This window comes from Caretta caretta, chromosome 10, assembly GCF_965140235.1.
Source record: "Caretta caretta isolate rCarCar2 chromosome 10, rCarCar1.hap1, whole genome shotgun sequence".
NCBI classification, from domain to species: Eukaryota; Metazoa; Chordata; order Testudines; family Cheloniidae; genus Caretta; species Caretta caretta.
Window position 1 is genome coordinate 22294675 of NC_134215.1, and position 14877 is coordinate 22309551.

The 14877-nt window shown below is 39.4% G+C and overlaps 1 protein-coding gene across 13 annotated transcripts in view; it reads left to right on the top strand.

Moving 5' to 3' along the window:
• MRTFB (myocardin related transcription factor B) overlaps positions 1 to 14877 on the top strand; it is a 194077-nt gene that overhangs the window by 160193 nt on the left and 19007 nt on the right. For all 13 annotated transcript variants that reach the window (XM_048868371.2, XM_048868372.2, XM_048868373.2 and 10 more), the window contains 2 exons: positions 4776 to 5023; positions 9720 to 9873. In XM_048868371.2, coding sequence (XP_048724328.2) covers positions 4776 to 5023; positions 9720 to 9873 — 402 coding nt within the window. The remainder of the gene's footprint in view (positions 1 to 4775; positions 5024 to 9719; positions 9874 to 14877) is intronic.

The following is a 14877-nucleotide window of genomic DNA, read 5'->3' on the forward strand; positions in this document are numbered from 1 at the left end:
CTCTAACACAGGTTCTGACCCTTGGTTCGGATTCCTGACTACCGACTCCTTCTCTAACCACTAGGCCCAACTCCTGGATCTGTTCTAACTACTGGAGACGCTCACATCCTGGTTACTGATCATTAGTGCACATATGTCAACACAGAATTTCCTCTTTCAGAATTTTTCTGCTGTATATCTGTCTCCAGTTTTTCACTGGAAGTAGCTTCCAAGAGTTCACTTAAAGAGAATTCCCTGTCCAAAAGAAGTTTTTTATTGGGAGCACAAGGACCCTCCAGTGAGGGTAGAGCTGAAACAATCTGTCTACTTTTGGGATTCATAGACTTGCACATGTTCATGTTCTCACTTGTTTCTTAGTTAGTGTTCAGGCTTGAAATACAGAAAATAAACCTATTTTAAGCAGTATGAATCCAACTGCAAATAATTAAAGATGTTCAGAAAACCATCTCCTAAATTTAAATGAAAGGGGGACAATTAGTAATATTCCCAAGTCATGTGCTCTTTGGAGCAGTCCTCCAAACCAAGCACTGATAATTACTGATTCTTTTGAACACTTCATATACAGCACACTCACAAACAGCATATTGCATCTCAACCCTGCTTGGAGACTTGGAATTTGTTTTAGTTCTCTCCTCAGAGATGATCTTCCTTGAGGTAGAAAGAACAATTATATCCCAGGATATCTGTGGATATGTTTTATTCCAGAATCACATTTTGTGGCTCTCATGAGGAAGAAATATCAGCAAATACCTGCCTCAGCCAGGTTGGGTTTGCTGCCAGTTGGATCAGTAATCTCCAAAGGAATGAAGAATAGGGCATCCCCTGCAAGCTCAGATAAAATCATTTTATGAGGCATTTCCGTAGGGTAATTGAAAAACAGTATTTCAATCAGTGGCGAAAACTGTAAGTTTAGTTAGTAGTTATACTAACTAAGCACCTTAGAAACACAGTTTAAAATATGTATATATTAGGGCTGTCAATTAATCGCAGTTAACTCATGCGATTAACTCAAAAAAATAAATCGCAATTAAAATTAATCATGACTCATCGCAGTTTTAATCGCACTGTTAAAAAATAGAATACCAATTGAAATTTATTAAATATTTTAGATATTTTTCTACATTTTCATATATATTGTAGTCTGTGTTGTAATTGAAATAAAAGTATATATTATTTTTATTACAAATATTTGCACTAAAAATGATAAAAGAAAAAGTATTTTTCAGTTCATCTCATTCAAGTACTGTAGTGCAATCTGTTTGTCGTGAAAGTGCAATTTACAAATGTAAATTTGTAAATACCAACAAACAATTTGTTCCTACCAACAAACAGAAGCTACACTGTAGCGGCACAGCCATATCACTAAAAGCAGTGTAGTGTAGACATAGCCTAACACTTGCGGCAGTGATAGTTAAGTCCTGGTCATATTGTGGGGGTCACCGTACACTTACCCTGAATTTTTATGTGGAAAAAATGACAATCTGTTGTTTTGAAATGTACAGGGGACTCTTTTATTTTGAAAATAAAACCTCAGTTTGCTTTTAACTTTTGACACTTTCTGAAATTCTATAGTGTGGGATTTTTTTTTCAGGAAGTGAGCTAATCTGAGAGATCAGCTGCTGGTTTACTGTTAGAAGTTAAGGAATAAAAATCAGAAATCTATACATATAAAATGAATAATTAAACATGAATTAATTTGGGATAGTGTCATGGCAGTTGTGAACATAAATTTTCTTTAGCTGTTTTGACTGGTTTCCTTAGGAACAAGAAAATTGTTTTTACCAGAACTGAATGTGGAATTGTAGTAAATGGTTTAGTAACAGGAAGAGAGTTTGCAAAAAGAATTTTTGGTGATTTCCCTCCCACTCCTGCCCAAGTTGAGCAGTTGTGTTCCCTAGAATTTAATGATTTTGTATAGTAATTGTTTTGGTCTTTTTCATCATTAACTTTATTGTGTACCTGTAAGAGCAGTTAAGGTCTGATCTATCACTTTGTTTGCTATCATGAGGAGAAAGATATTCTTTGTAATTGAAAATTAGCCTCACTATGAAAAGCAGAACTATGCTAGTAGTGACAATTAAATTACTAGAATATTTAAATCATAAAACATAAACATATATTGACTAGTGCAAGTTGTCTTTTTAAATACTGTGGATTTAAGGAGGGTTAGTGAGAGTCTGGATTGAATTGCTTTCAACATGTTGATGACGCCCAAGTTTATATCTCCATTTCACCCAAGGCTGTTGAATGCCTGACCCCAACATCTGGGGGAGATTGAGGTGTGGATGAGAACTGGCTGTTTGGACCTCAGTCTGTATATTGTTGTTAATAAGACTGAGGTGTGGTTGGTAGGTTGGAGGAAGCAAATAGACAATATGGTGAAGCTGATATCTTTTCCTTTGAGAGCATTTGGCTGCCATTTGTTACTTGGGGGCGCAATCTGGGGTACTGGTGGATCCCCCATCAAGGGTAATCTGTTGAATAATCACATTATACCAGGGCCCAGAAATGCTTTTAACAAATGCATGTAGCCAGCAGCTGGCTACATGCATTTGTGATATATATCTATCTACAGAGAAAATGAAAAAATGAGTGTTGCCATACCAACTTTAACGAGAATCATCAATTAAGGTAGCCCACCTTAATGGTATGGTGGTATGAGATGGTATGATGAGGTTGCCTACAATGGCATATAGCTATAGATATTACCAAATATCTCCAACAGTTGGTGATGGGACACTAGATGGGGAGGGCTCTGAGTTACTACAGAGAATTCTTTCCCATGTCTGGCTGGTGTGTCTCACCCATATGCTCCGGATCTAACTGATTGCCATGTTTGGGGTCGCCAAGAAATTTTCCCCCAGGTCAGAGTAGCAGAAACCCTGGGGTGGGGAGGTGTTCGCTTTCCTGTGCAGCATGAGGCATGGGTCAATTCTGGTCGGAACTAGATTAAATGGTTGTTTTTCTGTAACTTGAAGTCTTTAAATCAAGACTTGAGGACTTCAGTAACTCAGCCAGAGATTGTGGCCTCCTGCAGGAGTGGGTGGGTGATGTTCTATAGCCTGCAGTGTGCAGGAGGTCAGTCTAGATGATCGTGATAGTCTCTTCTGGCCTTAAAGTCTGTGAGCCTCTGAGACTGATGGCAGAATGTTCTTCCTAATGGTTTTATTGACCTTCCAGGCATGCTGCAAAGCCCATCTGCTTAAGCAGCTAATGTTGGAGGGCTGAGGTAGCTGAGGTAGAATTTCCGTCTGGTGGGGGAGTTTGTTATATTGTCACATGACTTGTGACCAACTTATGCATAGTAGGTAGGAGGAATAAGTGCTGCTGCTGTGGCAGATTTTCACTTTGTATCTCTTATGTTCTTGTGTTTTTAAATCCATGTCTGTGGCGTTGTTTGATATGGTGTTATATAAGACCAATTGCTCAATAAAATAAAGAATAAAACCAGCCAGTGCAACAGCATCTTGCACATTATGCCTACCAGTCACACCATTCTTCTTTGTGTAGTTAGAAAAAGATACAATTGAGCATCTGCACCCTGGTTCTTGGTACAACAATAAGACGTAGTCAATGAACAAATGATATCTGTGAAACTAAAAGTATGAACAATGAGAACATCCTTGTTGTCACTAACAGACTATAGTTATGACAAGCATATCATCATCCATTTTTCATGCACCACTTGAAACACTATGGACTTGCAGACTGTCATGAAAACACCTTTAAAATATATATTAGTTGATATGAACCACATTATAATCTGAATTTTTTTTTTTACCATTGTATAATTTAAGTGATAAAAGGTTGTTCTAGGCAATGTTGGACCAAAACAGATTACTTTCCTGGGAGGATTTATTATTTGTTTAGCATAATGTGGTTGTTAGCTTTAGATGTGGAATGCAGTAAAGTGGTAAGCATTGGCATAATGTGGCAGCAGAGTGTCTTGTGAGTGTTTCTAATAGTTGCTTTGTTTGGAAGTTACTTAATACAGTATTACAGTGATCTACTGATGTAAGTAGGATGTCATGTAGATTAAATTGTTTAACAGAGCTAGTGGGAATCTTTAAAGTGGTCTGAAGTTCCCTCTTTGACAGATACTCATATATTAGTAGGGAACCTTCATTTAGAATCTAACTGGACATGACATGTCTGGTCTTTTTGACTGAACTGAATAAAATATATAGCTTACTAAAATGGCAAAAAGATCTAAAGTAGAACCTCAGAGTTACAAACACCTTGGGAATAGAGGTTGTTTGTAAGTCTGAACAAAACATTATAGTTGTTCTTTCAAAAGTTTACAACTGAACATTGACTTAATACAGCTTTGAATCTTTACTATGCAGAAGAAAAATTTGGTTTTAACCATCTTAATTTAAATGAAACAAGCACAGAAAGTTTCTTTACCTTATCAAATTTTTTTTTTAATTTTCCCTTTATTTTTTTAGTAGTTTACATTTAACACAGTACTGTGCTGTACAGTATTTGGGGTTATTTTTGGTCTCTGCTGCCGGATTGCATTCTTCCAGTTCCATATGAGGTGTGTGGTCAACTGATAGTTCGTAACTCTGAGGTTCTACTGTATATTCTATTCCAAATGGCCACAGCTGAGCTGATGACTATAATGGACATCATTATTTCTTGCCATCTCGTTTTTCATAACTGATGTGTTCCTTTATGCCTCAACTTCATTTGTTCATACAATCGCTTTGTAAAGATGTCTGTGTAATAGCTGTTTTATTTTATAATTTTTTTCTAACTTCGTCTCTAAATAGCAAAGCCATCCCAAGAACCCAAATGACAAGCATCGGAGCAAGAAATGTAAAGAGCCTAAGCCTAGGGTAAAGAAGTTGAAGTACCATCAATATATCCCACCTGATCAGAAGGGCGAGAAGAACGAGCCACAGATGGACTCCAATTATGCTCGTTTGCTACAGCAACAGCAGCTTTTTTTGCAGCTGCAGATCCTGAGCCAACAGCAACAACACTACAGCTACCAGACAATTCTGCCTGCACCGCTCAAGTATGTGAAACTTCGTCAGTTTTTTCCTTTAAAGGGATGAATTTGCATTTTTATTAAATAAGGAAAAAATACACATCAAATGTAGAATTTGTTAAGGTTAATTTGTGCATGTTAGGCACCAACCCTATATTAGGGGATGGTGACTCACCATGATTTGAGGTGGTTATATCTAAAGGTAGGTCAGTGCACATACCCTCTATACTACCTCTTCCTCAGTCTCCAATTCTCTGCATCTCTTAGCAGCCCACATAGTGATGAGGCTATAGTTTTGATTTATTGAAGGGACAGTAAAATCTGATAAACCTATAGCTGGACCTACTGGCTTAATTTTGGTCTATGGACATATGCAAGCACCGCCCCTTTATTTGTCTGCTATATTTTTCTAATCAAACATGTTATTTACATTCACAAGAATTGTGATCTCTTATGAATGCTTGTAACTTTCAACACCCTGCCTACACATACTTTATGACACAATCAGGCAGATCAGAGACAGAATGCAACTTCTATGCACATTTTGCTATTGCTATCCCAGTGTTGCTGTTTGGGGCATTTTGGAGGGGTTGAGAGACTTTTGGATAAGAAGGAATGTTGGGCTTTGTAAGATGTGACGAGGTTAAAATCTGGACCTAAAATCCTGTCTAGGTACTTTCTACACCCCTCCTTTTCTCCCCTCACCATAGTATATGAGTGACTCAGAAACATCATTAATCCCCAATATGCCCATGATGGAGAGAACCTAATTTACAGCAATGTAGCATTCTGTTTCCAGCCTTCCTTAACAACAACCTGATAGTAAATAACTAAAAAGTATAATCTGAGAGTAACCAATGACATTTGTATAATTGTCATGTATCCTATCTTTGGAAGCAGTGATGTGCGTGTGGTATTAGCTGCTCATTCTCTTACATGTAGAGGCATTACAAAAATATTTTTATCTTGAATCAAATTGAACAAAGAAAGTGCAGGGAATGTTAATTAACATCCATTTTAAACTGATATTAATACAACAAGCTTAGCCCTGCATGCTGTAACAGCAGTTTGTTCTTTGAGTGCTTGCACATGTCCATTCCAATGTTGGTGTGTGCTCTCCCCGAGCAGTTGCCGGAATTTTTTCCTTTAGTGGTGGTATCTGTTGGCTTGGCTCTAGTGCCTCTGGTGCCACACACTCATTGTGCCAGTATAAGGGGCGTTGCCATGCCCCCGCGCTTTCAGTTCCTTCGTACCACCCATGATAGTTGCTGGAACTTCCCTCATTGCTCAGGTCTGGACGTGATCACACAGGACCATGGCCAGCTTCTCCACCCAAACCTTAGCTCTCTTCATCTGATAACCTGGAACCTTCATGGCTGAACCCTGAAGAGCAAGCTTGCTCAGAGCAGGTTTGTCAAGTCCTACTGGGCAGTATAAAACCCTCCACTAGAGTGATGTACCTGGCAAAGTGGAAACAATTCTCCATCTGGTCTTCCCAGCACGGAGTTCTGCCTATGCAGTCCTCATTACAGCTCATTCTGGAATACCTTCTGCTTTTAAAGCAGCCAGGCCTGGCCTTTTCTTCAGTCAAGGTCCACCTGGTGGCCATTTCAGTCTTTCATCCTAAGGTTGACAATAGGTTGGTTTTCTCACATGAAATGGTAATTTGTTTTCTCAAAGGCCTGGAGAGGGTATTCCCTCAGATAAAGGAACGAATTCTCCTTCTTCCCCCAGGACCTAAACCTTGTCCTGTTGAAACTAACAGGCCTGTCTTTCGAGCCACTAGTGACATGCTCACTGTTGGACCTCTCTTGGAAGGTGGCCTTTTTGGTGGCCATTACATCATTTAGGAGACTTTCAGAGTTCCGCGCCCTCACCTTGGAACCCTCATATATAAGGCTATGATTTAGTCAAAGGTATTTTTAATAAAAGTCATGGACAGGTCACGGGCAATAAACAAAAATTCACAGCCCGTGACCTGTCTATGACTTATACTATAAATACCCCTGACTAAATCTTGGGGAGGGGGGCCGCTGCTGGGGCAGGGCCATCAGCACTAGCTGCCAGGAGCCACTGAGCAGCAGCTGCTCTGGATGCCTGGGGGCTGCCGACAGCAGCTGCTCCAGCTGCCCTGGGACCCCTAGCTGCGAGGCCACCCAAATGGGTGGCTGCAGAGCCAGCAGTGTATGATGCAACTGGCCCCAGAGCCAGCTGCTTGGACTGCCCTGTGGTCAGCCACACTGGCAGTCACGGAGGTCGCAGAAAGTCACAGAATCCATGACTTCTGCGACTTCTATAACCAACACGGAGCTCTACTCATATACAATCTTCTTCAGAGATAAAGTGCAGCTATGCCTGCATCCAAAGTTCCTCACGAAAGTGGTTTCTCAATTCCACTGCAACCAATCAATTTTTCTACCATTATTCTATCCTAAACCACACGCAGATAGGGAAGACCACTGTCTGCACTCCTTGGATTGCAGATGGGCCCTGGCATTCTATGTTCAGAAGACCAAACTGTTCCGTAGATCACCACAGCTCTTCACAGCGATAGCTAAGAGCATGAAAGGGGCTCCCCATCCCTACTCAGAGGATTTAATCTTGGATCATGTCATATATCCAGGCATGTTACGAACTTGTGGGGGGTCTCCCCGCCGCCGAACCTGATTGCTCATTCCACTTGGTCTCAAGCCTCTTTGGCAGCTTTACTAGCTTAAGTTCCTATTCGAGATATCTGCAGTGTTGCGACCTGGTCCTCGGTGCACACGTTCTGAGCACACTATGCCATTACTCAACAAACCAGAGACGGTGCCTACTTTGGCCACGAAGTGTTGCAGTCAGCTTGCCCTTAAGCTTCAAGCCTACCTCCTGTGCAACTGCTTGTGAATCACCTACATTGGAATGGACATGTACTCGAAGAAGAAAAAACAGTTACTAACCTTTTGTAACTGTTATTCTTCTAGATGTATTGCACATATCCATTCCAAGACCCACCTGCTGTCCCCTTTCTTGGAGTGGTCCGTGAGAAGAAACTGAAAGGGTGCAAGCTCAGCAGGGCCCCTTATTCTTGCACTATGAGCATGCTACAACTGGAGGTGTTAGAGCGACTCGATGGGTACCACTAAGGGAAAAAATTCAGGTGACTGTGCTCAGGGCATGCCTGCACCTATGTTGAAATGGATATGTGCAACCGTTTTTTCTTCTTCGAGTGCTCACACATGTCCAATGTAACTGTTTTTTCTTACCGAGTAAGAATTATTCTACATAACAGACGGAAACATTAAAAAAAAAGCTTGCTAACCCCACTTTAAAAGACCCTTGAGATATTAAGAGGTATACATTGTTGCTTAGAAATGCTAATAAGGGCATAATTACACAAACCAGGAAAGAAAAGTGCAGCTGTTCAGAAAGATGAGGTGGAAGTATGGAATTTCAGTGGCTGCTAAACATATTAGTTTTTTTCACACACAGATCCACTCTCGATCTGATCTTTTTTCAGAATAACACAATTAAAGATTAACCTAGCATAATCTTTTGGATATTTATTATAAAATATGTGCTCTGCCTTGTCAGCAAGGTACAATTTACATTTGAACAGTAAGTCCAAATGTCTCTAACAAAATGTGCATTTTCCTGGTACAATATTGTTTATCCGGGAAAGTTGTAATCACAAATACAAAGTCAGTAAGAGGCAGGCCCACTTGCTCTGTGGCCATATGATGCAGTTTTATTATAGAAATTTAGGAATCCATGCTTAACCAATAAATCCAACCAATTAATTAACATGAGTTTTGTTTTCTGAGAATGACTGGCCAGGTTTCTTGCAAAGCAAAACCAGTTTGGCAGATGAAAAAATTATGCCAAAACTTCCAGTGCAATATATCTAAAGTTAGACACCTAACCCCATATTTAAGCACATAAATAAAACCAGTTTTCCTCCAAAAGAACTGAATGTGCAGTCTCCAGTGAAGTTACAGGAAGATATGCATATTCAATGCCTCTGAAAATCAGGCCACTCTTACTTAGGTGTCTACATGTGGACTTAGATGCTTCATTTTAGGTATCTAATTTGAAAATGTTCGTTTTAGCTTTTATGATAGGAAAGAGATTGAAATGTTAGTGTGCAATTTGCAAACTCTTCTTCTTGGCTCCATTTGTTCACATATATCTTAAACAATTATCACACTCCAAAGGTTCTTTAATTAATTCTAAATATGTAAATCTGCATATGAAGACAGCTTTTAAAATAGAGTGACATACATTATTAACCTAGTTTACTGCACTAGTCAGCAGAAGTTTGGTTAATTTCAATATTTCTTCTTGTGTTTTTGATATCTGATTGTGGTGTTCTTGCATTAATAGAAAAAATAGTATGATATTTGAAACAAAGACAGCTTGGGTTGTATAAATCCTGTTCACTTTTTAGAGGCAAGATTTCCTTAATATTTTAGTAGTGTAATAAAAGTGATTAAACATGAACTTGTAAGACTAACTGTACACTACAAAAAATACCAATATATTTTCCACAGTAGACTTTTCCTCTGCAAGCAATTCAAGAATTATTTGAAATATGTAATGAGTCCAACTGTTCTAGTTTTGCATCTGAGGAAAAGTCAATTTTCTGCCATTAAGTGGATAAATTTTAAATTCAGTACTACTGCTTCTTAAAAGTAAATACCATAATAGCTAGCACTGATTTTTTTGTTTTGTTTTTTACTTGCAGACCCCTCAGTGACAAACAGAACAACAATGGGAATATACCACTGACTACTTTGAGCAGCAGCGCACCTACGTCGGTAGCCTGCACACCAAGACAGAACAGTAATATTCCCAGCAGGAAACCAGGACCGCTTCCTTCAAGCTTGGATGACCTGAAGGTAAAAATGAAGAGGGATTTGTCTATGTGCAAATATCAGCAAAGGTTATAACTTGCAAAATGTTACTGACAGGCGTAAGCCTGGATTTTATTTTTCTATGTACTTTACATTTCCTCTGAGATCTTATAGAAATGTTTTTGTCAATTTCATTTACTACCAATCTAGATATTTTGCTTTTATTTAGTTTTTTTTTCCCCCCAGTTTCTAAGAAGCTCTTTTCTTGTCCAAAGCATTTTATAAATTTTATCTAATCCTTACAACACTTCTCTACTTCAGATAAGAAAGGAACATAGAATATTTGCATACTTTATCTGTTCAATATATGAAGGCTTGCCCAGGAGAATGAAAGTATCTAGATGAAGCAGACTATATGCTAAATGTTGACCACAAACAGATTTTGACATTGAATTAATGGTTCCCTATGAAGAGTTATAATATTCTAATACAGAGGTTTAAGTCAGCACTATAAGTTTAAACAGATCCCCTAATGAGACATTCAGAGAAGTGACTGCTGTAATTTCTGCATAGAAATAACACCATTAAAGATGGGCTAAATTTTATTGGGGCCTTAACTCATTTGTTTCTCCTGTTGTGTACACACTTCCGAGCACTGTCACCTGTGTGCACAAATAGAATTGGCTTGTCTGCTGCCTATGCAAGCAAGTGAAGTGTGCAGAATGTGTGCACAATAATTTTGTACACACAAAGTGGGGCACACCTCTCTATATTTATATATGTTTATATTTGGTCCATCTTACATAATTTAAAATTTCTATACAGAAACTACATTATTTACCAGTAGTATTTTTATATCCTTTATAAACAACAAAACAAGAATTCCCTTTTGCTAATTGGTCCTATGAAGTAGAGCTGGTTGAATTATTTGTTGCTAATTATGCTACAAATATAGACCTTTTTTTCCTGTCTGTTAATTGTTTATGAACCTTTCCTGCTGTTAGTGTATTCACCATTTATGATGTATGACTGGTCAGCTATGTCACATAGTATTGTTTTGTTTCCTGACTGGATTATGGAAACTAAGCAGGAGAATAATGAATAGCAATATTGAACAACACATTGATTCCTTATAAATTTTCAGTTAAGCATTCATGCTAAAATTCATGAAAATGTCTTCACTTTTTGTGAATCCTGAAAAGGAAGTTGTGTGAATAATACGAACCCACAGACTGGGATCATGAAATAAACCTGCCAGGTTTATTCACAAAAATATTCACACGTCACTTTTGTCATATTCTACCAGCTCCAGCATAAAAGGTCCTTTCTTCATTAAGAAGCTGTTCTGCGGAATTAAAGATGTCAGTCCGCTTTTGAAAATGGATATGAAGAACATCAAGTTTGTGGTGTTCAGATTCAAATATTTTCATTAGCTATGACACAAATGCTCCCAGTTTTGTGTGAAGGAATAGCAAGACATCTAGTGCTCAGCTTGTTTATTCTCTGCCTTGTGTTCCTTAACCCAGTGAATCCTGGTTTCTTATCCAAACACAGAAGGAAGATTCTGAAGATTAGATTGTTGGGACAGCAATCTACTGGTTTCAAAGCTGTCTTTCTCATATAAAACAAGCAAAACATGTAGCCAGTTTAGCCTGAAAGTTGGAAATGCTAATCATCTAGATCAGCTGTCGACAATGGGAACCTTTAACAAATTCTAGAGTAGGCATGTGGGATATTCTTATTGTGAAAGCCACTAGTAAAATATTACTAATGGCAAAATATAGTTCTTATGAGTGCACATATAGATTCCATTCTTGTTGATACATGCGTCCCAGGCATGCAAGATTGGATTCTGTTGGTCAGCAGTGTCCTTTGGGGACATTTCTGCACTTGAAGTGCCATAACAGCCCACACCTGAGGGCATAAAGAGCAGGCCCAGCAGTTCCTCAGTTCCTTCTTACTGCCCATGGCAGTGAGACAACACTCTTGCAGTATCTGCTTTTCTGTGCACTGTGTGATTTATTTAACCTACTATATAATACAATAGGTCATATAGTAAGTATAGTTTTTTTACCTCTCCCAGAGATTCCAAACATGTTGTCCACACGTCTCAGACTTCTAGGACACATGGCCTCATGCACTCATGTCAGACAGCATGCCAGACTTCACCTAAGCTCCTATGCAAAGATGATTGACATCAATATATCTACCAGCAGGCACCACATGGACGTGAAAAGCATGGTCCCTCAAGAAGTCCTCTTCTTGTGAAATTGTGGAAAGACATTTTTCAAGTGTGCAACTGAGTGCCCTTAGCAGCACCTCTACTTACCAAGGCTCTGGTGACTAATCATTGTTCAGGGATTGGGGTAAGGCTCGTCTAGACGGCCTTTAAATTCAGGGACTATAGTCCCTCCACAGAGACTCATCTTCATAGATATCCTAGAGCTCAGAGCAATCCACCTGGCATGCAAGTAAAATGGTGCAATGCTGACAGACAGCACCACAGCTATGCACTATGTCAACAAGCAAGGGGAAGCAAGATCATCCCCACTCTTGTCAGGAGTCCATGTAACTATGGAATTTGATACATTCTGAATCAAATCACCCAGTGGCTCTGAGTATTCCCAGTCTTCAGAATGTCTTGGTAAATCAACTGAGAGACAGTTCTGTCAGCCATGAGTGGTCAGTCAGAGAACACCTTTCATAAGTGGGATTCCCAGAAATAGAAATCTGTTTGCCATGGACCAGATTGAGTGTCAGCAGACATTCTGTTCCAGAAAGGGGTGCAAGCCCAGACTCCTGGACAGATGTCCCCTTCTCTTGGACACCAGGATCCCCACAACACCGAGGTTTCTGAGGAAACTGAGAGAGGATGCAGGGTGCATGATAGCCCAAGCATGGGCAAAACAGCTCTAATACTCAGATCTCCATCAGCCTTTCGACATAGCCACCAATTGCCTTACCTTCTTTGCCCAACATTGTCTCTCAGAACAACAGTCAGATACTGTACCCGGATCTAGCACTGTTACACCTGACAGCCTGAATATTGACTAGATGACATCCACCAAAAGAAGCTGTTCAGTTGAGGTTCAGAACATTCTGCTTCACAGCAGGGAAATCTTCAACCAGACTTAAAATACGAAGCCAAATGGAACCAGGTTTTGTTTGGCATCCCAGCACCAGTTGTCTCCTTTAGCATTACCAATTTCAGCAATGCTGGACTATTTGCCGGCTTTGAAACAGTCTGGATTGTCCATTGGTTGTATAAGTGTCCATAGAGCAGCAATATCTGCTCATCACCCCACAAACCAAGACCAAACTTTTGCCCCACCCTATAGTGGCTAGATTCTTAAAATACCTCATTGCATGTTTTTCCCACAGTTCAGGACTTTCCTTTGTCCTCTATATAGTATTAGGGTTGATGAGTCCGATTCCTGTCCTAGCTGTCAACGTATACTGCCTTGCCTTTCTGGCGTGAAGAGTAAAGCAGGTTCAGGCTCTCATGACAGATCCTCTATACAGAATATTTCATAAAAATAGGGACACTCTTAGATGTCACCCCAAGTTTCTACCTAAAGTTCTCTTAGATTCCACATAAACCAATCTATTCACCTCCTGGTTTTCTTTCTTAAATCTCACTCGACCCTAGGAAAGCTAGGTTTCATACACTTGATGTAGCAAGGACACTATCTTTTTACTGAGAACAAAATAATTCAGGAACATGCCCAAACTATTTATGGCCTTTGCTGATTGAATTAAGGGGCAAACTGTATCCTCACAGAAGTTATCCAAATCGGTCTCCAGCTGTATAAGGCCATGTTATGAACTAGCCAGAGTAGATCCACCAAGCCACATTAAAGCACATTGCATTAGGGCTCAGGCAGCATCCACTGCCTGTTCGAGGAATATTCCTGTATCTGAAATATGTTGAGTAGCTACACAGGGCTCACTGTACACATTTACAAGGTGCTATTCTTTAACACAGGCTTCCAGAAATTGGATGGCAGTTTTTTGAGGGTTCTCCTGCAGTATTTTTAAGTAGGACTCCTAGTACCCACCTCCACACAACCAGACAACTGCTTGTTAGTCACCAAGAGAGGAATCTATGTGCACAGTCACTCTCAGAAAGAATGGTTACTTATCTTACAGTAACTGCAGTTCTTCGGGTCGTGTTGTCCACACAGTTTCCACACTCCATTGTACTTTCGTGCAAATACAGAGTTCTACTCCTATGGCATTGGTGAAGGAACTGAGGGACAGGTGGATCTACTTTGCCCTGTATATTCTTTGTTGGGGGCACTTAGGGTGCAGGTGTGGCCCTAATGAACACTGTTAGCCAAAATAATACGGTCTTTTGCACGAGGTACATGTGCACCAAGAGTGGAATCATGTGGACAACACATCTCAAAGAACCACAGCTACTATGGGTAAGTAACCATTTATTTTTAAATCAAAATTCTGATTAAAAGAATTTCATAAAATACATACTGTAACTTACCCCTTCTGTCCATAGTTTAACCCCAGTGAGCATGTCAGTCAGTATACTTATTTGACTGGAAAATCCAGGCTCTCTCCTCCAGAAGTTAGATAGATAAATTGGTTATGCTTTTCATTCTTGTAAAAGAAACCCAGGTGGCATATGGTAATATTTGGTCAATTTCTAACTAAAGGTGACTAATGCACTGAGTCATCCAATCCTCCTGATAAATTTCCGATACAATAGGTCCCATAACCTTGTCTCATGCTGGCATAAAGAAGTGACTCAACATGCCAAATTTTGCGTATTCAATGCTTTAATGTGCACATTTGTCAGATACTGTAGATTTGTTTCAGAAGTTTTCAGTTCAAAATGGAGAGATGATGTACTTTCATAGTTCCCAGATGAGTCTTGTTTGCGTTAAAGAAATATGCAGTGTGCTTACAGTGCTATCTGAAATGTTTGTCTATTGTATAGCAGTGTATTAGTATTAACATGATTTTTTGGCTTTCCACCAAAAGGAACTTGTTTATATAGATATGTTTTTTACATAAATGTTGCTATAAAGAATC